General features: G+C 43.7%; 1 protein-coding gene across 2 annotated transcripts in view; it reads right to left on the bottom strand.

Moving 5' to 3' along the window:
• UBAP2 (ubiquitin associated protein 2) overlaps window positions 1-24,023 on the bottom strand; it is a 136,433-nt gene that overhangs the window by 67,947 nt on the left and 44,463 nt on the right. For both annotated transcript variants that reach the window (XM_070938977.1, XM_070938978.1), the window contains exons 4-9: window positions 21,547-21,657; window positions 17,938-18,091; window positions 15,785-15,862; window positions 8,987-9,041; window positions 5,066-5,169; window positions 743-795 (exon numbers count right to left, since the gene is read on the bottom strand). In XM_070938977.1, the coding sequence (XP_070795078.1) occupies window positions 743-795; window positions 5,066-5,169; window positions 8,987-9,041; window positions 15,785-15,862; window positions 17,938-18,091; window positions 21,547-21,657 (555 nt within the window). The remainder of the gene's footprint in view (window positions 1-742; window positions 796-5,065; window positions 5,170-8,986; window positions 9,042-15,784; window positions 15,863-17,937; window positions 18,092-21,546; window positions 21,658-24,023) is intronic.

The following is a 24,023-nucleotide window of genomic DNA, read 5'->3' as shown; positions in this document are numbered from 1 at the left end:
TTAGGAGATCTGCCTAGTCTCCGCTTAAATCCTCTGAAAAATTATATTTAAAATAGAATAACAGAATTGGAAGGGACCTTGGAGGTCTTCTACTCCAACCCCCTGCTCAAGCAGGAGACCCTATAGCATTTCAGATAAATGCCTGTCCAATCTCTTCTTAAAAACTTCCAGCGTTGGAGCAACCACAACTTCTGAAGATAGGTTGCTCCACTGATTAATTGTTCTAACTGTCAGGAAATTTCTCCTTAGTTCTAGGTTGCTTCTTTCCTTGATTAGTTTCCACCCATTGCTTTTCCTCCTGACCTCAGGGGCTTTGGAGAATAGCTTGACTCCCTCCTCTCTGTGACAGCCCTTCAAATATTGGAAGACTGCTATCATGTCATCCCTGGTCCTTCTTTTCATTAAACTAGACTTACCCAGTTCCTGCAACCGTTCTTCATAAGTTTTAGCCTCCAGTCCCCTCATCATCTTTGTTGCTCTTCTCTGCACTCTTTCTAGAGTCTCCACATCTTTTTTACCTCGTGGCGACCAAAACTGGATGCAGTATTCCCAGCGTGGCCTTATCAAGGCATTATAAAGCAGTATTAACACTAATAATCTTGAACAATACCCCAGGATTAAAATTAGCAAATAACATTCAAGGAGTTAAAAGTGTTTAAAAGTCAGGCCATGTATTCTGCAACAGACTTTTCAAAGAGAACCAGCACTGCACAACAACAAAGCAAACAAAATCTAGACTTACATCTTCGTTCCAGTCTTCGGCCGTCCATTCTTCTATTGAATTCTTCCATGCTCCTGTAGAACAAAGGGCTGATCAGAAAAAAAACTGCTCATTTCTTAAGGAAACCGGTACCTTGCTGAAATTACAATTCCCAAGCAGCCGAACCCAAAATGGACAATGGTTAGGGATGTTAGGGGTCGTAGCCGAGGGCCATACGTTTTCCGCGTCTTGGATTACAGATGTGATTGCATCTGACAGATGAAAACATGTAGGATTAAACCTATGGGCCACCAATTAATATTAATGCAAGATATCAGACACTGCTAAAGAAAATGACTCTGCCCTCACCGAAGCCAAAAAATCTGAATTTTGCTTTTGGACCAAGTCTTATCCGCAGAAGAAGGTCAGAGCTGCCTGCAAACCTGTAAAATCAATCCTCAGCCACTCCGTGTCCTGCCCACCACAGAGATGTAGGTGGGAGAACTGAGATTCGGAAGGAAGGAGCATCTGTTTCTCGGATCACTTGAAAAGTTTTCCGCTGTGGTCCAAGAGGTGCTTACTATAGCAAATTATTAAACTAATAGAAATGATAAAAACGTATGAAAGAAGAGGGAAAGGAGGCATTGAGCCACACAGTTCAAAAGAGCCAATTTGGTCTAATGGTTAAGAATCAGGCTAGGAACTGGGAGGACATGAGTTCGAGTCCCACCTTAGGCATAAAAGCCAGCTGGGTGTGTTTGGGCCAATCACCAGGAGACTGTGAGTTCTAGTCCCATTTTAGGCATGAAAGCCAGCTGGGTGACTTTGAGCTAGTCGTCTTTCTCTCAGCCCAATCCAGCTCGCAGGGTTGATAGGAAAAGAGGAAAAGAGGAGGAGGAAAGTCTACAGGTAGTCCTCAACTTACAACAGTTTGTTTACCTACCGTTCAAAGTTACAACGGCACTGAAAAGAGTGACTTATGACCATTTTTCATACTTATGGCCATTGCAGCATCCCCATGGTCATGTGATTTACATTTGGATGCTGGACAACTGGTTTCTTACTTATGACCATTGCTGTTTTCCAAGGTCATGTGATCCCCTTTCACGACCTTCTCAGAAGCAATGGGGAAGCCAGATACACTTAACAACCCTATGTTACTAACTGAACTGCAGTAATTCACTTACCAAACGTGGCAAGAAAAATCGTAGAATGGGGCAAATCTCCCTTAACAAATATCTCACTTAGCAACATAAATTTTGACCTCAATTGTGGTCATAAGCCAAGGACGACCTGTATCAGGTATGTTCGCCACCTTGAATTGTTTATTAAAGAAAAAGAAATAAAGGCAGGATAGAAACTAGGGTCTTCTAACTTGGATTATTATAAAGTGTGGAATAGGTTTTATACATGGTTGGAAAACAGAAATCAAATTAAGAAATAAGAATATAAAGTGAAATTTGATATTAACATACTGGATATAAATATAAATAATGATCCTGCTAACAAAGCAGTTAATTATGAATATTTAACAATAAAGTGAAAGAGCAGAAGGATAAAAAAAGTTGATGCAGAAAGTTGTAAAATTGTATATATCTGTTGTTAATATTGTATTTTAACGTCTGATGTGCGTGTGTTTTTATTTTTGTCTCTTGACTTCTTTTGCTATTGTGTATTTGGTTTTATAATGTAAAATACTCAATAAAAATTATTAAAAAAAAAAAAAGAAAGTAGGGTCTTCTAAGCTTTGGTTCAGGCCATCCTTACAAAAGCTGCTCTCTAGCCCACATCCCAACATCTTAAAACAAACCCTCCCAGCCTGCTACGGTGATAAATCATTTTTAAACTATGCAAATTAACAGCTCATGGCAGAAACAGAAGAGCCAAGTCAAGTTCAGAGTGAGGACACCCACGTTCTGGGTCACCGGGCAAAGCCTCCAGAAGTCAAAATGATTTTTTTTCAGCCAAAATTAAAAAGCTTTCATTTTTAGAAATCATCTCACAGGTGGTGATTGATTTTGTTTGTGTGTGTGTGTGTGTGTGTGTGTTCACTGGGATTTCCAAAAATGTTTTTCATGTTTTATTTATTTATTTTCTTACTTGGGAGTCATGATACATACAAACTGCTATCAGGCAGCGAGGATTATTGTCACGCAAAGACACTGAAACAGGTTTCAAGTAAAGTTGTTTTAAAATTACTTAAGCAGATTATAAAATGGAAAACTGGGACGCTGAAGATATTAAAATGTTTTCCTAAAAGAGGAATAATTCCCACCCAGGTGAAATATGACCTATGGATTCCCAGAAACATAAGGGTTTTTTTTCTTCGTCGATGCTTCCAAACCACTGGCAATTTTTCCAGTGCTCATGAAAATTCAAAAGTAACAACAAATTTACCCGGACTGTAAATGTAGATGACATTTATGTACAAGTGGGTTTCTTGGGGGCTATTCTGACCCCAAGCTACCTTAAACTAAAAAGTTCCCAACCTGACATGCTTCCACTGGTTTGCAAACCAGGAAAACTTGACTGTGGAGCTATTATAAAAACATATCTTGACATCCGTCCTGCAAATACGTTAAGTCTTTGTTTATTTTGCATCCCTGAGTATCTCTTCTGTTCTAAGTTCGGACTAAGTAAATTAACAGAGGATAGACATTTTGAAAAATGGGCGCTGCTGTAGCATGTGGAAAATTTCACACGAGCCACTCTTCAAAGGCTGTCACAAAGAAGAGGGAGTCAACTCATTTTCCAAAGCACGAGACTAATGGGCAGGACAAGAAACAATGGATGGGAACCACTCAAGGAAAGAAGCTACCTGGAATTAGGGAGAAACTTCCTAATTGTTCTCACTTTCTAACAGTGAGAACCATTAATCAGTGGAACAGAAGTTGCCTCCAGAAGTTGTGGGTGCTCCATCACTGGAGGCTTTTAAGAAGAGACTGTACAGCCACTTGTCTGATATGGTATAGGACAGTGATGGCTAACCTTTTTGCCATTGCGTGCCAGGAGAGGGGGGGGAGGGTTGCGCACGCACGTGCCCACGCGCATGTGTGCGCAACCCCCCCCCTCCCCCCCGCTCCTGGCACAGGATGACCTGGTAGGCCCCTTTTTCTTTCTTACCTGGTTCCAGATCCTCTCTGTGTATCTGGGAACGGCAAAAACAGCCTTTCCCACTCCCTTGGAGGCCCTACGGAGGTTGAAAGGGCCCATTTCCCAACTCCCGGTGGGACAGGAAGTGACTTTTTTGCTGTCCCCAGCCTCCAGAACCTCTCTAGGAGTCTCTAGGAGCCTCTCTAGGAGTCTCTAGGAGCCTCTCTAGAAGTCTCTGGAGGCTGGGGACAGGAAAAAATGTCACTTCCTGTCCCACCGTGAGTGGGGAAATGGGCCCTTTCAGCCTCCGTAGGGCCTCCAAGGGAGTGGGAAAGGCTGTTTTTGCCGTTCCCAGATACACAGAGAGGATCTGAAGCCAGGTAAGAAAGAAAAAACGGGCCTTCCCCACCCCCCCAGGCCCTCCTGAGGCGGGAAACAGCCTGTTTCCCTACTTCTGGTGGGCCCAGAAGGCCCGAAAATCAGCTGGCTGGCCCGCGCATGCGCCCCAGAGCTGAGCTGGCGTGCCCACTAATATGGCTCCGCGTGACACCTGTGGCACGCGTGCCATAGGTTCGCCATCACGGGTATAGGATCTCCTGCCTGAGTAGTGGCCTGGACTAGAAGACGTTCAAGGTCCCTTCCAACTCGGTTATTCTGTCTCCACCTCATGGCATTGATCACAAAAAAGAAGAATTCACAAGCAGCTTCGACAGAAAAAGATCAAAGAAGTGCCGAGTTTGGTATAAAGTGGCTGCAATGGCATTCTCCCTTTGTGGGGAGGATAAGTGGTGGGTAGAAAACCAAGTTCTTAGTTCCACATCATTTTCATTCTCCCTCCCTCCCTCCCTCCCCCCCCCCCCCCCCCCTCTCTCTCTCTCTCTCTCTCTCTCTCTCTCTCTCTCTCTCTCTCACACACACACACACACACACACACACACGTGCCAATGGAAAACTCTTTTGAGGGGTCCTTGGTGCTCTCTGAGCTTGCTTGTTTTCTTGCAAACCTAGTTTGGGTCATGAAACATCTGCAAGAAAAGAAGCAAGCTCAGAGAGCACCAAGGACCCCTCTCAGGTCAACCCCGAGCTACAAATATTCCCCTTTATTGAAAACTGTTTCACAGGTAAGATTACAGGCAGCATTTACGCCTTACCTTCAACTATTCTCAGAAAAAGATGCACATTTTGCTGTTATCGGGAAAGGCACAGCAATTATTACCCGGCTATTGGCAATTTGGGACAGGCTTGTAATCTGTAACCTTGCCGTTCCCTCACCTGTTCCTTCAGCTGTATCGTTTTCTCCCAGTTCCCAAGACTCCTGTTTTGCCCCAAAGCCGTCGGTGGCTGAGGAATCGGTGTAATCTGCAGGGTTAAACGTCCTACAGGTCAAGAGAGGTGGAGAAAGTCAGAACTCTTAGAGAAAGCGAGGCTTTGATAATTGTCTGCTCAGCCTAGCCCACCATTTTCCCTTCCAACCTAGAGAGGCCTCAGAGGTCGCTCTGATGGGTCCTTGGTCTTCTCTGAGCCTGGTTGTTTCCTTGCAGACGTTTTATTACCCAACTAGGTAACATCATCAGTGCTAGAAGGGGGAGGGGGGAGGAAGAGAACTCTGGAGTCCTTGGTGGTCTCTGAGCTTGTCTGTTTCCTTGCGGATGTTTTACTACCCAACACAGCACAACTAGAGCCTTGGTGGGGCAGTGGTTAGAATGCAGTACTGCAGGCTACTTCTGCTGACTGCCGATTGCCAGCAGCTTGGTAGTTCAAGTCCCACCGGCTCAAGCCTTCCATCCTTCCAAGGTTGGTAAAATGAGGGCCTAGATCAGTAATGGCTAACCTTTTTGCTGTCGCGTGCCAAAAGTGGCGGGAGCGTGGGGGAAATTGTGCGTGCATGTGCCCATACCCATAATTCAATGTGCCCCACCCCCCATACATGCATGCATGACCTGCGCTCCCACAGCTTTTGGCACATGATGGGTGCCAAAAGCCAATATGGTGGGCCCGGTAGGCCCATTTTTCGCCCTCCCCAGGCTCCAGAGCCTTTCTAGGGACCTGGGGAGGGCGGAAAACAGCCTCCCACCCCCTGCCGAGGCCCTCCGGAGGCCGGAAACAGTCGGTTTTCTGACTTCCAGTCCCAACGGAGCTGAGCTAGGTCAACGCTCACGTGCCCACTGATATGGCTTCGTGTGCCACCTGTGGCACGCGTGCCATAGGTTCGCCATCACGGGCCTAGATTGTCGGGGACAAGAGGCTGACTCTGTAAACCCCTTAGAGGGGGCTGTAAAAGCACTGTGAAGCGGTATATAAGTCTAAGTGCTATTGCTAGGTAACGTCATCAGTGCTAGAAGAGAGGAGGGGGTTGTGATGGGAAGGAGGACTGTGGGGTCCTTGGTGCTCTCTGAGCCTGGTTGTTTCCTTGTAGACATTTTACTACCCAACTAGATAACATCATCAGTGCTGGAAGGGAGAGGGGTTTGCTCTCAACGTATATTGGCCTGTCAGGGCTGGTGGGAGAGGTCTTAAAGAGATTCTTTGTTTGGGCTGTTTACTGTTAGCTTGCTTGGCAGTTCCTTGATTAGAGCATTGTTTACATTTACGATTGTTGGACTAATGTTAATCTTGAAGTGTTAATCCATGCTCAGCTGGGGTGTTGACTGCTGGGGGGGAGGCCTTTTGATTTTCCCGATCCCTTTTTCATTTGTTGATTGTCTTCTTTTCCACAGTGTGTAGATGTTATTTATATCTATGTATCTATTGATGGACGATTTGTCTGAGTGCCAGGCTTCCAGGAATTGTCTTGCGTTTGGGGACTTGGCTTGGTCTAGGATGGTCATAGTCTCCCAGCTGAAACTATGGTTGACTCTGTTCATATGTTGTGAAATTAAAAGTTTCCATCCTGTCTTCTGACTGCCAGTCGGTGTTCATGGATGCAGTCTTCTGCTAGTCTTCTGCCCGTTTGTCCTACATAATCTCGGTTCCAGTCTTTACACTGTATGTTGTCAATGAGTCCTGTTTCCAGTCTTTCAGGTCAGTATTTCAACCCTCCACTACCTCTGGGGATTGAAGCCAGGATCTCATGTGCTTTTTGGTGGAATCCAGACCATGGAAGGGCCACCAAGATTGGCCACATCCAGGAACCCTCCATGCCGCCTTGAGTCTTCGGAGAGGGGCGGCATATAAATTGAATTAATTAAATATAAATTGAAGTAATTAAATGTTTAGCATCCGCAGAAGTAGAGGAAATAGGATGAATAGGGAGAAAAGAAAAACTCTTTTAATTTAATTGCCAGTATGGATCTGAAAAGCATTTCATTTTGAACTGTTCTAGTCCTTAACGAAATGCTTGAAACGGGCTACTTCACGAAGTGGAAAGTTTTGTGGGTTGCCACACTCACAACTGTCTAAAAGAAAACATCCATAAAGGTAGATCAAGTCATAGATCAGTGGGGCAATATTGATACTTTATACGAAATTTCCAGGTTGAAAAGGGGAATTGGAAAACTTTGCCTGGGTGTGGAGACAGAGGGAGAAAAACAACCAGTAGTGTAACTCAACAAAAAATAGTTTCCCTTAGATTTATTAATCAGCACTGAAAACAATCCCTTTAAATGTCAAGGTTGCCCTGATATTTTTGTCCATTCAAGCAGATCTGCTAACAAAAAGTTATCCTGTATGACGGTTTTTTCACTGCCGCTTTACTTATTATAGCAAGTTATATAGCTGCCCACTTCACAATTGTGACACTGGACAGTAAACACAAGATCAAAATCATCAAAGATCACTAAAGCAAAAATAACCAAAGGACACGGAGCAAACCTCAATCCTTTCCAAAACTGATGATGTTACCCAGTTGGGTAATGAGATGTCTGCAAGAAAACTACCAAGCTCAGAGGATACCAAGGACCCCAGAGTAAACAACAGCCTAATCAATGAACTATCAGGAACAATCTTATTAATACTGACAGGGCAAGCCGTTTATACATAAACAGAGACCTCCTCCTCTCTGCAAATCCCAGTCCCTTCCAGCACTGATGATGTTACCTTGTTGGGTAATGAAACGTCTGCAAAAAAGAAAAAAAGCTCAGAGAGCACCAGGGATTCTACAAGGGAACCACCGTTTCTGAACTGGATTCACCTAGATCTGAAAACCAAGCTATCAATGCATGATATCACTTATAGCTTTATGTACACTGAGAGCTTATGCACCGAAGACAAATTCCTTGTGTGCCCAATCACATTTGGCCAATAAAGATTCTATTCTATTCTATTCTATTCTATTCTATTCTATTCTATTCTATTCTATTCTATTCTATTCTATTCTACTCTACTCTACTCTACTCTACTCTACTCTACTCTACTCTATTCTGTGGTGGGTTTCAAATTTTTTTACTACCGGTTCTGTGGGTGTGGCTTGGTGGGTGTGGCACTGCTTGGTGGGCATGGCTTGGTGGGTGTGGCAGGGGAAGGATACTGTAAAATCTCCATTTCCTCCCCACTCCATGGGAAGGTTACTGAAAATCCCCATTTCCTCCCGGTCAGCTGGGACTTGGGAGGCAGAGAATAGATGGGGGCAGGGCCAGTCAGAATTTTTACAACCGGTTCTCCAGAACTGGTCAGAACCTGCTGAAACCCACCTCTGATTCTATTCTATTCTATTCTTTCCTTATTCTGTTTAAAAACTGAGGTTGTGCAATGGTTAGAATGCAATATTGGAAGTTAAGTCTGCCCACAGCCAGGAGTTTGATCATGACTGGCTCAGGGTTGACTCAGCCCCCTACCATTCCAAGGTCGGTGAAATGAGGACCTAGGTTGTTGGGGGCAATATGCTGATTCTGTAAACCGCTTAGAGAGGGCTCTAAAAGCACTATGAAGTGGTATATAAGTCTAATTGCTCTTGCTCTTGCTAAGTGCTATTGCTATGATGTAATGAGATGTTATTGATTAGTCAGCTCCTGAAAGGGAATAAATGGCCTCAGGTCATCCAGCTGGCTTCCATGCCTAAGAAAGACTTACAAACTGGTTTTCTGGATTTCTAATTTGACGGCTTTTGTCCTTTTTCAAGTTCCTTTGCTAAGAGGAATAGACAGAAAGTCCTGCTCAACAAAATTTGAAGAATTTCCAACCATGCACAGTTAAGCAGTATTGTTTGGTCCACATGCAATTAAAATACAAATCTTACGTCTGTTATTAAAAACCTACCCCATGCCTTGGGCTGAAAATCTCCCAGTTCCTCTTCCTCTGGCCCGTCCAAATCCTACAGAAAAAGGAAGAACTTAGTTTCAAAGGGCAAAGTGGATAAATGGAATTTCAAGAGGAAAACAAGGAAAGGGGGGGGAGCACTTTTTCCCCCCCTCCTTCTAAGGGTAAAATGCATCTTGGACAAGGAAACAGAACCAGGTTTAGGATTAAGGTAACTTGGTAGAACTAATATTTATAAGGACGCTAGAGGAAGAACGGTTACCCTGAGAAAATCTGGTTCTATTTCCTGGTCCAAAATGTAGGAGTGCAGGATCAAATTGAGGGAAAGCTCAGTTTAAAAAAGCCACGAGACCAATAGAAGAAGAGGGTATTTGTAGCTGAGGGTTGATCTGTGGATTCCTTGGTTCTGGGTTGTGTTCTTGCAGGCGTTTCATGACACAACGATAGAAGGAAGTGGGTCTTGCTCTTTGCTTTTATATCTACCGACCGACCTACCTACCTACCGGTATCTTTATCTATCTATCTATCTATCTATCTATCTATCTATCTATCTATCTATCTATCATCTGTCTGTCTATGTCTCTCTATTTATCATCTATATCTATCTATCTATCCCTACCTACCTACCTACCTACCTACCTATACCTACCTTTCTTTACCTACCTACCTATATTTATCTATCTCTACCTACCCACCTATCTATATCAATCCATCAATTTATCTACCTACCTACCTACCACCTACCTCTATCTACCTACATCTATCTATCTATCTATCTATCTATCTATCTATCTATCTATCTATCTATCTATCTGTAGGAGCCTTGGTGGCGCAGCGGACTAAAATGCTGTTAAAGTAGCACTTAGCTGCCAGCTGCCTGCAATTACTGCAAGTTCAAATCTCGCCAGGCTCAAGGTTGACTCAGCCTTCCATCCTTCCAAGGTAGGTAAAATGAGGACCCGTATTGTGGGGGCAATAAACTGATTTTGTATAAAAAGAACACTTCTTGGTGGGGCCAAAAGTCCTACTAAGCAGGTATATACAAAAAAGTATGAAGGCTATTGCTTAACGCATTGTAAGCCGCCCTGAGTCTCCGGAGAAAGGCTGCATATAAATCAAACCAATAAATAAATAAATAAATAAATAAATAAATATCCCTCCTTCCTTCGTTCTCAGTCTCTCTCACTCTTGCTCTCACACACACATTATCTCTCTCTCTCTCATTATCTATCTCAATCTACCTACCTACCTACCTACCTACATCTCTTTCTCTCTCTCAGCAAGATACTTGAGTTTTGCCCCATTTTACAACCTTTCTTGCCACAGTTGTTAACCGAATCACTGCAGTTGATAAGTTAGTAACCTGATTGTTAAGTGAAGAGGCTTCCCCATTGACTCTGCTTCTCAGAAGGTTGAAAGAGGGGATCACGTGACCCCGGGACATTGCAACCGTCATAAGTATGAACCAGTTGCCAAGCACCTCAATTTTGATCAAGGGGATGCTGCAAAGCTCGTAACTGAAAAACGGTCATAAGTCACATTTTTTCAGTGCCGCTGTAACAGTCACTAAATGAACTGTTATAAGTCAAGGACTACCTGTATATAGACAAGAGAGCAAACCATTCTAGCCCCGATGATGTTACCCATTTGGGTAATCAAACATCTGCAAGAAAACAACCAAGCTCAGGGAGCCCCAAGGATCCATAAGAATTTAGCGACTGCAGTCTAGGCCTGAAAACGCATCCAGTCCCATAGAAATGACCCCATTATTCAGATTGACTTGACTTCCAGAACATTTCTACTGCTATGATTCCTGGCTGGCCTTGGGCTAGAATCTGCCATCTTCCTTTTTAGCTGGGTCCTTTACCATTCCCCTCTGCGTTTTCCCCGGTCGTCCTTTTCTGACTGTAAATCAGTCACTGCTCAAGGGCTAGTAAGGCAAACACAGCAGGGATCTGAATTTACACGTCAACATCAACTACTGAGAAACTGGAGGCAGACAGGCCCTTCACCTCTAGAGCAGAACAGCAGGAAATGCAAAATAATGTTATTCTTATATGTAAGAATATAAGCAAGCAACTCAAGGTTTGCGAGAAAGAGAGAGAGAGAAGGAAGGAAGGAAGGAAGGAAGGAAGGAAGGAAGGAAGGAAGGAAGGAGGGAGGGAGGGAGGGAGGGAGGGAGGGAGGGAGGGAGAGAAAGAAAGAAAGAAAGAAAGAAAGAAAGAAAGAAAGAAAGAAAGAAAGAAAGAAAGAAAGAAAGAAAGAAAGAATCAGAATTCATCAGAATTTATTTTTCATCTATCTGGAGATATGAAAGAAGATTTTATTTGTTTTTTTCTCATCTGTTTTATTTTCTTGTCCCAAGGCAGCAATGACCAAATGTGCTCAGAACACTTTCTAATCCTCAAGAATTTTTGAAACATGAAAAGCGACATGTCAGAAAATGTTTGTATCAAAGATGCAGCCTAACAATAAATATTCTCACCACCAAGTCGACATAAATACAGGTAGTCCTTGACTTACGACCACAATTGAGTCCAAACTTTCTGTTGCTAAGTGAGACATTAACTGAGTTTTGCCCCGTTTTATGACCTTACTTGCCACAGTTGTTAAGTGAAGTGCTGCAGTTGTTAAGTTAGTAACCTGGTTGTTAAATGAATCCAGTTTCCCCATTGACTTTGCCTGTCAGAAGGACGCAAAAGGGGATCACGTGACCCCGGGACACTTCAACTGTCATAAATATGAGTCAGTTATCAAACGTCCAAATTTTGATCATGTGACCATGGGGATGCTGCAACGGTCATTAAGTGTGAAAAATGTAAGTCACTTTTTTCAGTGCCCTTGTAATTTTGAGCAGTCACTAAATGAACTGTTGTAAGTGGAGGTTTTACCTGTGTTGTAGATTCATTGCATACTAAAGTTTGATCCCACTGCTGTAGTTGGTATAAAAGCCATTAATACACGGACTAGACGGATGACGAGAAAAAAGTGCTAGGGATTATGTTCCTGTCCTTCTGATCCTCCATACTCTGTTTTTTAAAATCTTTAATTAGTTATTCGGACAAGCAGTAGCTCTCTAGGGAAAAAAAAAAATCATTTCGACACCACCTTCCTAACCCTCTTAAGAAAAGAGACACCTGACTTTACCAAGTCTCTTCGGAAGATAAACCTTTGCCCTCTGGTATTTTTCTCCCCTCACGAGAAAAATAAAGCCTGCCCACTCCTTCCTTGCTTCCTGTGGGGTTTAGTTGGGACTTGGCTATCGGATCTTCCTCCATCTTTTGTGAGAATGGCATCTTCGAATGAGCAATCAGTCCGAAAAATGTTCATAAACACGATGATGATGATGATGATGATGATGTCCATTCAGTCATCTGGGCCATGTCTCTCAGCATCTTCAGAATCAGAATAACAGAAGGGACCTTGGAGGTCTTCTAGTCCAACCCCCCGCCCAAGCAGGAGACCCTACACCATTCCTGACAGATGGCAGTCCAGTCTTTTCTTGAAAGCCTCCAGTGATGAAGCTCCCACAGCTTCTGAAGTCAACTTCTGTTCCATGGGTTGATAGTTCTCACTGTCAGAAAATGTCTCCTTATTTCCAGGTTGAATCTCTCCTTGATCAGTTTCCATCCATTATTCCCTGTCTGGCCTTCAGGTGCTTTCGAAAATAGCTTGATCCCCTTCTCCTCTCTGTGGCAGCCCCTCAAATATTGCTTCTGATCTTGCATTATTTCTTTGAGTTGTTTTATGCTCTGTCTGGCATCAGCTTTGATGGTATCCATCCATCGTGTTCTTTGGCGGCCTGATTTCCTTTTACTGCTAACTTTTTCCAAACATAATTGCTTTCTCCGGTAAATTCCCACACGACACGGCCACAATAAGTGAAGCACAGTTTTGCGATTCATAAACACAATAGTCCACTTTGCCAAATCTGAACCATAGGACCAGGGACGATGTTGACAAACGGATATATACTCTTTAGAAAATTCTTATATTCTAAATCCTTCCATTCGCCCCCGTTCAGTCAGAACTGAAGAGGCTTCTTGGATGAGAAGTGAAATGTCTTCAAAGAAAAACAAAGAAAGTCCAGTTGCCTCTTGAAAAAAAGCAGCTTTGGGACAATCATGATCCGGATGACAGAGAATCTTCATAGATGAGAAGCGAAACATTTTCGAAGAAAAAAAAGAAATCCAAATTTCCTTTTGAAAAGCACCTTTGGAACAACCATGACTTGGATGATGGAGAAGCTCCACAGACAATGTTGACAAACATGCTTATTAGGGCTGCCAGGTTCTCTGCCAGGATGCCACGTCCAGCAGTCCAGGCTTCTGCCATAATTTGCATTCTCAGCTGTGCTTCTGGACCCCAAAGTGGACGGGCAGCTGGCAGTTGCTCTGCTGAGTAACGAGCATTTTGTGGTTCACTCGGTGAAAAGCACAGAGATTATATAAGTATATATATTGAAACTGAGCTTTTCACAATAAATTATGATTGTGGTGCCAGTCCAAATTGTAATCCCGCTTTGCTTAGAAGTTAAAAATACCACTGGAGGACTTTGCTTTGTTTTAGTACGAGGAGATTAACATGCAAAATCCCGGGCAGGAGAGCCTGGTTTCAACGCCTGGCCAAGCCAAGGTTTTTATTTTACGTTCGATGTGGGAGAAGAAAATAAAAGGTTAATCAGGGGCAGTTTACCAGCAATTTTTACTGATAAACCTCCACAGTCTTCTGCTGATTTCCAGCTGATTTGAGACTTAATTAAAGGTAGTCCTTGATTTACAGCAGTTTGCTTAGTGACGGTTGGAAGTTACAACTGCTCTTTAAAAAGTAACTTATGACTGTTTTTCACACTTACGATCATTTCAGCATCCCCATGATCACGTGGTCGAAATTCGGATGTAACTGGCACATATTTATGATGGTTGCCATGTCCCGAGGTCACGTGATCTCCTTTTGCAACCTTCTGACAAGCGAAGTGACCCAGCTCCCCAAACACGACAAATCCTCTGTAGGTGAACTCAAAGATTCCTTTTTTAGGAGCACCAGCAGCCCCGACAAAAAGTTTCTCTCTCACCGCAGGCTAAGAAGTCCATCCGGCAGGGAGAAGAATAGTTGTCTGCCACATCTATTCATCTCCGCCCCCTGCCTTTTATCCCCAGAGCTAGGGTGGGGCTTCGCTTGCAGCGGTGGCTCTTCCATCCCAGGGACTGGCCCATAGATTTCCACTGCTCTCCTCTCCTCTGCCTTCTGCGCATCCGTGCTTCAGGCACTGGACCCAGCTGTTCCTCCTCTTCCTCATCAGTCACTTCCAGACCTGGGGGCTGTTGACTCTCCATCTGAGGGCTGATGGATGGCCCAGGCTCCACCTCTGTCTCTCTCTCTCTCTGCCAGTTCCATTCCCTCTTCCCCCTCGGAGCACTCAGGTTGCCCTGATGCTGACCCTGACTCCCAAGCCTCCTCCTCCGATTCGGCTGATGGAGGGGCCGGCGGCCGACAGGCCACAACACAAAGTCAATGGGGAAGCCAGATTCACTTAACAACCATGTGACAAACATAACTGCAGTGATTCATTTAACAATGTTGGCAAAAAAGGTCGTAAAATGGGGCAAAACTCACTTCACAAATGTTTCATTTAGCACCAAGGAGCCTTGGTGGTACAGGGGTTTAAGGCACCCTGTTATTAAGCTTATTAAGACCAGCTGCCTGCAATTATTGCAGGGTTCGAATCTCGCCAAGGCTCAAGGTTGACTCAGCCTTCCATCCTTTCTAAGGTAGGTGAAATGAGGACCCAGTTTGTGGGGGCAATAAGCTGACTTTGTATAAATATACAAAAGGATGAAGGCTATTGCTTAGCGCATTGTAAGCCGCCCTGAGTCTCCGGAGAAGGGCGGCATATAAATCAAATTAAAAAAAAAAAAAATAAACATAAAGTTTGGCCTCAACTGTGCTTGTACATTGAGGACTAGCTGCACAGTTTTAGTCTGCACTCCTTTGTGGTTATCTGATAAAAGGGCAATTCCAGTCATTTTTAAGCATGTCAGGCGATGCTTTTATTATTTGTAAGATGTTCTTCTCGGCCATAACGTACCTTAAACACAACACACCTTCACAAACACAAAAGCAAACAAACCCCCTACAGACCTTCCGTCCTAGAAGTTGCAAAAAATGCATCACAGAAGTTTTTCCACCCAAAATGTTCCTTTTGAGGTGGGTTTCTTTTTTAAAAAAAATAAAAATTAGGAGAGGTGGCTTAACTACCATATTTTTCGGAGTATAAGACTCTCCGGACTATAAGACGCACCTACCTTTTTGGGTGAGGAAAAGAAGAAAAAGAAATCTGCCTCTGCCTCCCAGCAATTTTGCCTCGTTGCAGCAAACAGCAAACAGCCTGCTTTACTTTCGTTTTTGTTTTCAGCATAGCTTGATTAGCACAAGGAAAAAAAAAAATCTGCTCCCAGCAATTTACCTCCTTGCAGCAAGCAGCAGAGGCCCCCGCAAAACAGCTGAGAGCAAAACAGCTGAGAGTCGGGAGGCCATTTAACTTGTGCTAATTAGACTGTGCTGAAACTGAAACGAGCTGTTTGTTCTTGCTGCAAGCAGGTAAACTGCTGGGAGGCAGAGGCCAAAGGGTGGAGGCCAGTGGGTGGGAGGGGCTACATTCGGTGTATAAAACGCACCTTTTTACCCCCTAAAAGGGGGTGAAAATTTAGGTGCGTCTTATACACTGAATGTCTTATACTCCAAAAAATACGTATTTTGAGCACGAGCAGTTAGGGAATGTAAATACGTGTACTTTACCTCTCCCCTTGCCACGTTTGCCACGATCGGAAGGCCTATCCCCAGGTGGCGATTCTACTCCATTTTCTTCGACTCTAACTGGAGATGAGAGAAATACAGAAATATAATCTCAGAACATACGCATCATTTTTAGATCAGATAGTTTAGACAGATATTTCCAACTGTCCACAAACGTAAGACAGCAAGAGGGGAAGGAAGGAGGGTGCAAGGATGGGTGGCAAATGTGACTGTTGCGCATTGTCTTTGTCAATGTGGTAATCAACCCTTGTTTAACAACACACCTTCATTTTTCCACCGGCTTGCAACTTGTAGTCTCTTTCTATTCATCCGGTTACACATTTTCATGCTGTCTTTCATTTATCTAAATCAGGGGTGTCAAACTCAAGGCCCGTGGGCCAGATCTGGCCTGCAGGGTGCTTAGATCTGGCCCACGGGCTCGCCCTAAAAGGAGTGAAGGACCGGTCCACGGTGCCTCTGCCAGTGAAAGCGGAGCTCGCAAGAGCCACACGCAGGCCTCCTGGCCTCCGTTTCAGGCTACAGCAGCCTCCTGCAGCCCTCTGCTAGTAAAAATGGAGCTTGGGAGGGCTGCTTTCACTGACAGAGGGCTGCAGGAGGCTGTTGTGGCCGGAAACAGAGCCTCAATGAGCGACGTTGAGCTGGCCACGCCCACCCTGGGCTACAGACTGGGTTTGGGGACTCCTGAGTTACAGTACTGTGTTCTGCTTATTTGTCTGGTATTAATCCCTGCTTATTTTGGTGTAGGTTGCTGGAGAGGGTGTGTTCTGGGACCAAAAAAAAGCAGGCCGCACTAGCACTGATGATGTTACCTAGTTGGGTAATGAAACATCCACAAGAAAACAAGCAAGCTCACAAGCATCAAGAGCCCCATGGTTTTCTGTTTTTGTCTATATGGCAGAGTTGTTTTACTGAGTGTTACAATGTCCTGACAGTTTTGAAATGTCTGAGACGTCCCAAGCCTTCTTCAAAGGAAGGCTGTTCAGGCCCCACAGTTGAGAGTTTGTAGGGTGCCTTTCACACATTCTTCATCAGGGCCCCAAATCACCCCGGTGTTCTCATCCTGGGGTAGAAAGGAATCAAGGACACAGCAAAAGCCAATTGGGGTTAAGCTTCTTCCCAGGGCAGCTGTGTGTGTGTGTGTGTGTGTGTGTGTGTGTGTGTGTGTGTGTTTTTCCCCATCAGCCTCTGTTGCAAACATACAAAGAAGCAGCTCAAGCCCATCATGCTGTGCTCCTAGTCGAGCTGCAAGCAACTCTACAGACCCCTCACATCCTGGACATCTATTGTTTCAATTTCTACCCTCAGAACGACATTGGGTAGTCGTTCAGCAGTGATGGCTAACCTTTTTGCCGTCGCGTGCCAAAAGCGGGAGAGTGCGGGGGGCACGCATGTGAGTGCCCACACCCATAATTCAATGCGCCCCGCCCTCCTGCGCATTGTAGACCCTTTTTTCGCCCTCCCCAGGCTCCTGAGGCTTTCTTGGAGCCTGGGGAGGGCGAAAACAGCTTTCCCCACCCCCACACCCCCGGAGGCTGGAAACACCGTTTCCTGACTTCCGGTAGGCACGGAAGGCCCGAAAATCAGTTGGCCGGCATGCGCATGCGTGCTGGAGCTCAGCTAGGGCAACACTGGCATGCCCACCGATATAGCTCCATCTGCCACCTGTGGCACACGTGCCATAGGTTCGCCATCACGATTATAGAGCATTGCACACCAGAACAACTAGACACAAGGACAGTTTTTCCCCCCATGCAGCCAGTCTGCTAAACAACTCATTCCCACAACACTGTCAAACTATTTAGTAAGACTGTATTACTATTATTCTTCTCATCCTTCCTATTACCTATCTCCTTCTACTCATGACTATAACCTTGTTGCTTGTATCTTTACAATTTATATTGTTTTATTTAGTTTCCTAGTATGATTTTGATGGCTTATTTAGTATCCTATGACTATTATTAAGTGTTGTATTTTATGATTCTTGATGAATGTATTTTTTTATATACACTGAGAGCTTATGTACCAAAGACAAATTCCTTGTGTGTCCAATCACACTTGGCCAATAAAGAATTATTTTCTATTTCTATTCTAACTACTGCCACCCCACGCCTCGCAGTCCAAAGTCTGGGACTTACACTCTCGACCACGGCTGCCCCCTCTTCCTCTTCTGCTGGAAATTCCCCGTCCACGACTCACTTCTCTGTCCCCTCGCTTTTCTCTGTTCTCTTTGTTTTCTGAGCTCTCTTTTCCAAGGCTTTTCTTCTTGCCTCCTACCGTCTCCCACGAAGTCTAGTTAGGTGAAGGAGGAAAACAAGACAAAATAATTCAAAATTAAAGACGGCCTAACAGAGCCTTACCCAACCACCATCTCCAAAACCTCTTGGAGAACATTTCTGGACCCTTCCAGCTACACCCGAGACTCACAAAATCTAGAAATTGACAACACTGGAGCAGTATTCTAAGAAACGAATGTACAGGTATTCTGGGTTTACAACCACAATCGAGCCCAAAATTTTTGTTGCTGAACGAGACAGTTGTGAAGTTTGCTTGTCAGGAGGCCTTTTGTCACCTTCTGACAAGCAAAGCCGATGGGGAAAGCCAGATTCACTTAGTGACCGTTTTACTAAATTAACAAGTGCAATGATTCACCTAACAACTGTAGCAAAAAAAAAAAAAAAGTCATAAAAGGATCCAAAAACTGATTTAACAAATGTCTCACTTAGCAACATAAATTTTGGACTGAATTGTGGTCGTAAGTCAAGGACTACCTGTATTTTTTAGTCCCAGGAAGGGATGAACAAAAATAGGACACTGGGAAAAGAGTTTGTTTGTTTATTCATTCATTTGTTCATTTGTTCATTTGTTCATTTGTTTGTTTGTTCGTTCGTTCGTTCATTCAATTTCTACAGTTGCCCATCTCCATCAATGTCTCTGGGAGGCTTACAACTAAAAAAAAAAAATACTTGACAGTTAAAAACGCTTGTGTTCCCCCTTCCACACTTAAGTCCTAATGGAACCTTTTTTCTCCAGCCTGTCATTTGGAACGAGATTTCTTCCCTCGCTAGCCTTGCTGCAATCTCCGAGGCACTGTACTTAGTTAAAAAAATAAAAAATAAACCAAAATGCTAAAGAGATTTGTGTGTTTCTGCACTACACGTGCCCTCATTTCTTTGAGGCACTGCACTTATTCCTCCTTTGCAAGGCCAGAGATGAGGGTGGCTGCACGTCTGGGGCTTCCGTGCAAAAAATGTGAGTTGCTGCCTGTGCTCGCATGTTCAGCAGGAGAAGAGAGAGAGAGAGTGTCTGTCAGTGCTTCAAGTGCCAACTGGCTAGAGACAAGAGCTAGATAAAGGGGAAACAAAAAAGGGGGCCCTAGTTTGTGCAATGTTAAATTGCATTTTATCCAGCTCTTTGCTCACAATGCAGCACACACACAATGCGTTCCCTGAACCAGGTGACTGGATATTCCTGGAAAGGAAGCAGAGTTGCCTGATTCAAGCAATTCCAGGAACAGCCAAGGGTGCTGGAAGAACGGGCATGAATCATAGCCCCCAAAATGGGCGACGAAAGATAAATGCCCCACTGTAATTTTTCTAGGAAGTGTCCATTCAGGAGGAATTCCACCCCATATGCACTACAACTGTGACTCCTCCAGCTTATAACCAGCTGAACCCCAATAACCAGCGTGATCCCTAATAAACCCACAATGTGCTTAAACCGGGATGTTTATAGGCCTTCAGAGGAAAGGAATTCACTCTGAATGCTGCTAAGCAGAAAATAAAAAAGGAGACAGATGTGGAGGTATAAATTCCAGCCTCCAGACAGGGTAGATGTAAGGTTGGGACAATCAGGAGGTGGAACCGTTGCCTTTCGCATTCCTGGAGAAGATTCTAGTTTAGGAGGTTCCTATCAGGGTTCAAGAGGAAATAAAAGTCATTATCTATCTGACCCACCAAAATGGGGAGGCAGGGAATGCGATGGGTCTCCTCTCCTAAGGAAATCCATCTGGTGGACTTCTCCGTGGTGACTCCCTCCCTGCCATTTGAAAGACCATCATTTCCCTGTTATCTCTACTCAACCCACCAGAGTGGGGAGGCAGGGTATGTAACAGGTGCCGTCTCTTAAGGAAGGCCATCTAGTGAGACCAGGAAGAAGGGCCTCCTCAATGGTGGCTTCCTCCCTGTGGAATATCATCTCTGTGGAGATAAGATTGCCACACCCCCACCCTGACATTCTTTTAAATGGCCCTCAAGACATGTCTATGGAGATTCTCGGTCATCCAAGTCATGGTTGTCCCAAAGGTACTTTTTCAAGAGGCAACTGGACTTTCTGGTTTTTCTTTGAAGACATTTTGTCTCTCATCCATGAAGCTTCTTCAGCTCTGCATCACTTCTCATCTGAAGAACCTTCTTGGATGAGAAGCGAAACGTCTTCAAAGAAAAACCAGAAAGTCCAATTGCCTCTTGAAAAAGCACCTTTGGGACAACTCTGACCTGGATGACTGAGAATCTCTACAGACTTTGAGCCATGCAATTTGGGATGAAGACCCTTGGAATGGGGTGGGAGTAGGAATGGATTTCCAGAGGAAAAAAATTGCAGACTACAGGAACCATTTGCACCACTCAGGTGATCCTGAGGACACAGAGAAACCTCCAAGTGCTTCAAAGACTCTCTAAAAAGATGCAAATGACCAGCTGTCTGCAAGGAATATAAATCCTTCCCCTCCCCACCATCCAGTCAGAGCTGAAGAAGCTTCTTGGATGAGAAGCGAAACGTCTTCAAAGAAAAAAGTCCAGCTGCCTCTTGAAAAAAGCATCTTTGGGACCCTCAAAACATGGTTTTGCCAGTAAGTCTGGGGAAGCCAGCGTGACATGGAGCCCATCAAGTGGTATGTTTGATTGTAGTCACCAAAGAGGTGGGAATGTATTGGGGGGTGTTTCTATTTGGGGTTCTATTTCTATAGGCAACCTAGAGTTATCGTACGTGAGTTGGGCAACCATAGAAATTTTCAAAACAAACCAACAAACAAACAAGGGGGAAAATCTGTTATCCCGTTGCCAATGTTGTCTTGGTTGCCTTAAGCAAGAAGGCAAACTGAACATTAAGGAGAGTGTTCGTAACTTCACAAAAGAGCAAGGGTTTCATTTTTCATTATCTTAATGAAAAAGAAAACGGCCCTGGCTTATTTCATGCACACTAGACCATAAACATAAGGTTACATGGATGGCACAGTTATTTAGGAGGAAAGAAAGGGATAAATTGGAAGGCAGTGAGCAGATAATTAAGTAACGTAAAAATATCTGCTTTTTTTTTTTTTTAAAAAAAAAGCATGCTCCTTGTCCCTAATGTGGGTCAGGTATGCTTGAATAATACTTGCTGAAATTTCAGAACCCAGAAAGATGAGAAAGTCAATATGGAGTTGGGTGTTTCAATTTCCTGCATGGCTCATCGTGAGGTTTTAAAATTCTGCTTTCTTGGAGAACAAGCAAAAGCTTAAAAAGCCCATAGGATCCTGACCAGGAGAACACATTTAATCTTAATATTTGCAGAATAGTGATGGGAAAATATTAAATATTGGAAGCTGTTTATTCAACATTTCTGAGCTCTGCAAGATTTGTCCTAAAAGGGTTAACATTTTTTAGCCTTCACATTTCTCACTAAAAGCAGGAAGTCTTCCTCACAAGTAAACTTCTAGAAAGGCAACTTTTTAAAGAACTCTAAAAGACTCTAAATTGAGCACTTACTGTATCTGAGCTTCCTTCCAGCAAGAGGTTGATTGCTCTGTTCACATCACCATTACAATCGTGCAGAGCTACGATGCAGTCATCCTGATTCTTCCCTGTCACTTCCATCAGCTAAAATATATATATATATAAATAAAAACCCACATACACACACATATTAAAAAGCAGCTCGGAATAACCAAGGCAACTTTACACAAGAAACAGAAACATGGCAGTGAATGTGTCTATGTGGGGGTCTAATTAATATAAAATTACAGCTGCTCAGATTGGTTACAGTCTACGGCAAGTTATAGATTAGCTCAGAATCACTGCTATTAACTTTAGAATTTATGAATTTAATTTAATTTGGACTTTGTGTGATAACTTGCAGTCTCCAAATAATGCTTAAAAAAATGCAAATAAAAACCAAGATGAGATCTTGATACAATCTGGGATAGAAAACAAAAGAGCCTGTAGTACAGTGGACTAAAGCACTGTTATTAACATCTGCTGCTTGCAATTACTGTAAGTTCGAATCTCTCCAAGGCTCAAGGTTGACTCAGCCTTCCATCCTTTCTAAGGTAGGTGAAATGAGGACCCAGATTGTGGGGGCAATAAGCTGACTTTGTATAAATATACAAAAGTATGAAGGCTATTGCTTAACGCATTGTAAGCCGCCCTGAGTCTCCGGAGAAGGGCGGCATATAAATTAAAGCAAAAAAATAAAATAAAATAAATAATGAACACATCCAAGGGACTCCATCTATCTCAATCCAAGAATGTGGGAGAATAATCTAGCCCCCAAATATGCTTTAATTACTTCAAGAACAATATAGCCAAAAACACTGGCTGAACTTGGAACATAAAATACTGTGGGATTCTTGGGGCTCTCTGCACTTAAGTGTTTTCTTGCAGGCATTTCATTACCAAACTAGGTAACATCATCAGTGCTTCCTGGGAGTGGAGTTTGCAATGAGGAGGAGGATGGGGGGAGGGAGACTGTGGGGTCCTTAGTACTCTGTAAGATTGGTGGTTTTATTGCAGATGTTTCATTACCAAACTAAGTAACATCATCAGTGCTAGATGGGAGTAGGGTTGCGGGGAGGAGGAGGGGGGAGGGGGACTGTAGAGTCCTTGGCACTCTCTGAGATTCGTGGTTTTCTTTAATTTAATTTTAATTTCCAATTTATATACCGCCCTTCTCCCTGAGGACTCAGGGAGGTGTACAGCCAAGATAAAAAACATAGAATACAAATATTAAAAAACATTTAAAAATATATATAAATTTTGCAGATGTTTCATTATCAAAGTAGGTAATATCATCATGATCTTACTTAGTTCGGTCATAAAACATCTACAAGAAAAGAGCCAAGCTGAGAGAGCATCAAGGATCCCACAGTTTAACCGCAAACTACATAAATGTTGTTTATCTGGGGACCCAATTGATTCAGTTTCCTCATTCCACTCCTCCTCCCCACACGTAAACAGTCCCTATCAAGCCATGTTTCAGCTTCTCTGCTTGCTCCAGGGAAGGGATTCATATACAGAGTGCAGACAGAAGCTCCACGCATTTTCATGCTTGCACCGGTGGTGAAATGGGGAAAAGGGATAAAAGCATCTGGGCAGGTCGAAAGAAGCCTATGGCTCCCTGGGAGTCAAAGCCAGGGCGAAAAAAGATCCCAACATAATTCTAACAGGATTCATCACTTAATGCGGGTAGTCCTCAACTTACAACCATTCGCTTGGAGACCATCCAAAGTTATAATGGCACTGAAAAAAGTAACCATTTTTCAAACTTACAGCTGTTGCAGACGCTTGGCAGCTGGCTCGTATTTATGACAGTCGCAGCGTCCCTGGGTCATGTGATCCCCTTTTGCGACCTTCTGACATGCAATGTCAATGGAGAAGCCAGATTCACTTAACAACCGGGTTACTAACTTAACAATTGCAGTGATCCACTTAACAACTATGGCAAGAAAGATAGTAAAATGGGGCAAAACTCACTTAATAACCATCTTGCTCAGCCATGGAAACGTTGGGCTTCATTCTGGTCATAAGCCGAGGACTCCCTGTATCTTGTTCTGGCTTTTCCACATATCCAACCCCTGATTTTTTCTCTTGAAAAGATACAAGTAGTCCTTGGCTTATGACCACAATTAGGATTAGAATTTCTGTTTGCTAAAGCAGGGCAGCTGTTAAGTGAGACGCACCAAATTTTATGACCATTCTGGCCACAGAGGAATCACTGCGGTTGTTAAGTGAATCATAAGGTCATTAAGCAAATCTACTTTTCCTCCATTGACTCTTCCTGTTGGAAACTAGCTGGGAAGATCGCAAATGGCAATCACACAACTCCAGAGGCTGCAACCGTTGTAAATACATGCCAGCTGTTGAGTACCTGAAGTTTTGATCCTGCGGCAATGCTGCAACTTTTTTCAGCGCTGTGGGGTCCTCAAATTGCCACTAAATGAACGGCTGGAAGTCAGGGACTGCTGGTG

Source organism: Pituophis catenifer, unplaced genomic scaffold (assembly GCF_029215685.1).
Source record: "Pituophis catenifer annectens isolate HBS135680 unplaced genomic scaffold, rPitCat1.0.hap2 SCAF_2, whole genome shotgun sequence".
NCBI classification, from domain to species: Eukaryota; Metazoa; Chordata; class Lepidosauria; order Squamata; family Colubridae; genus Pituophis; species Pituophis catenifer.
Note: the sequence above shows the minus strand (reverse complement) of the source record. Positions and strands in the feature narration are given on the sequence as shown.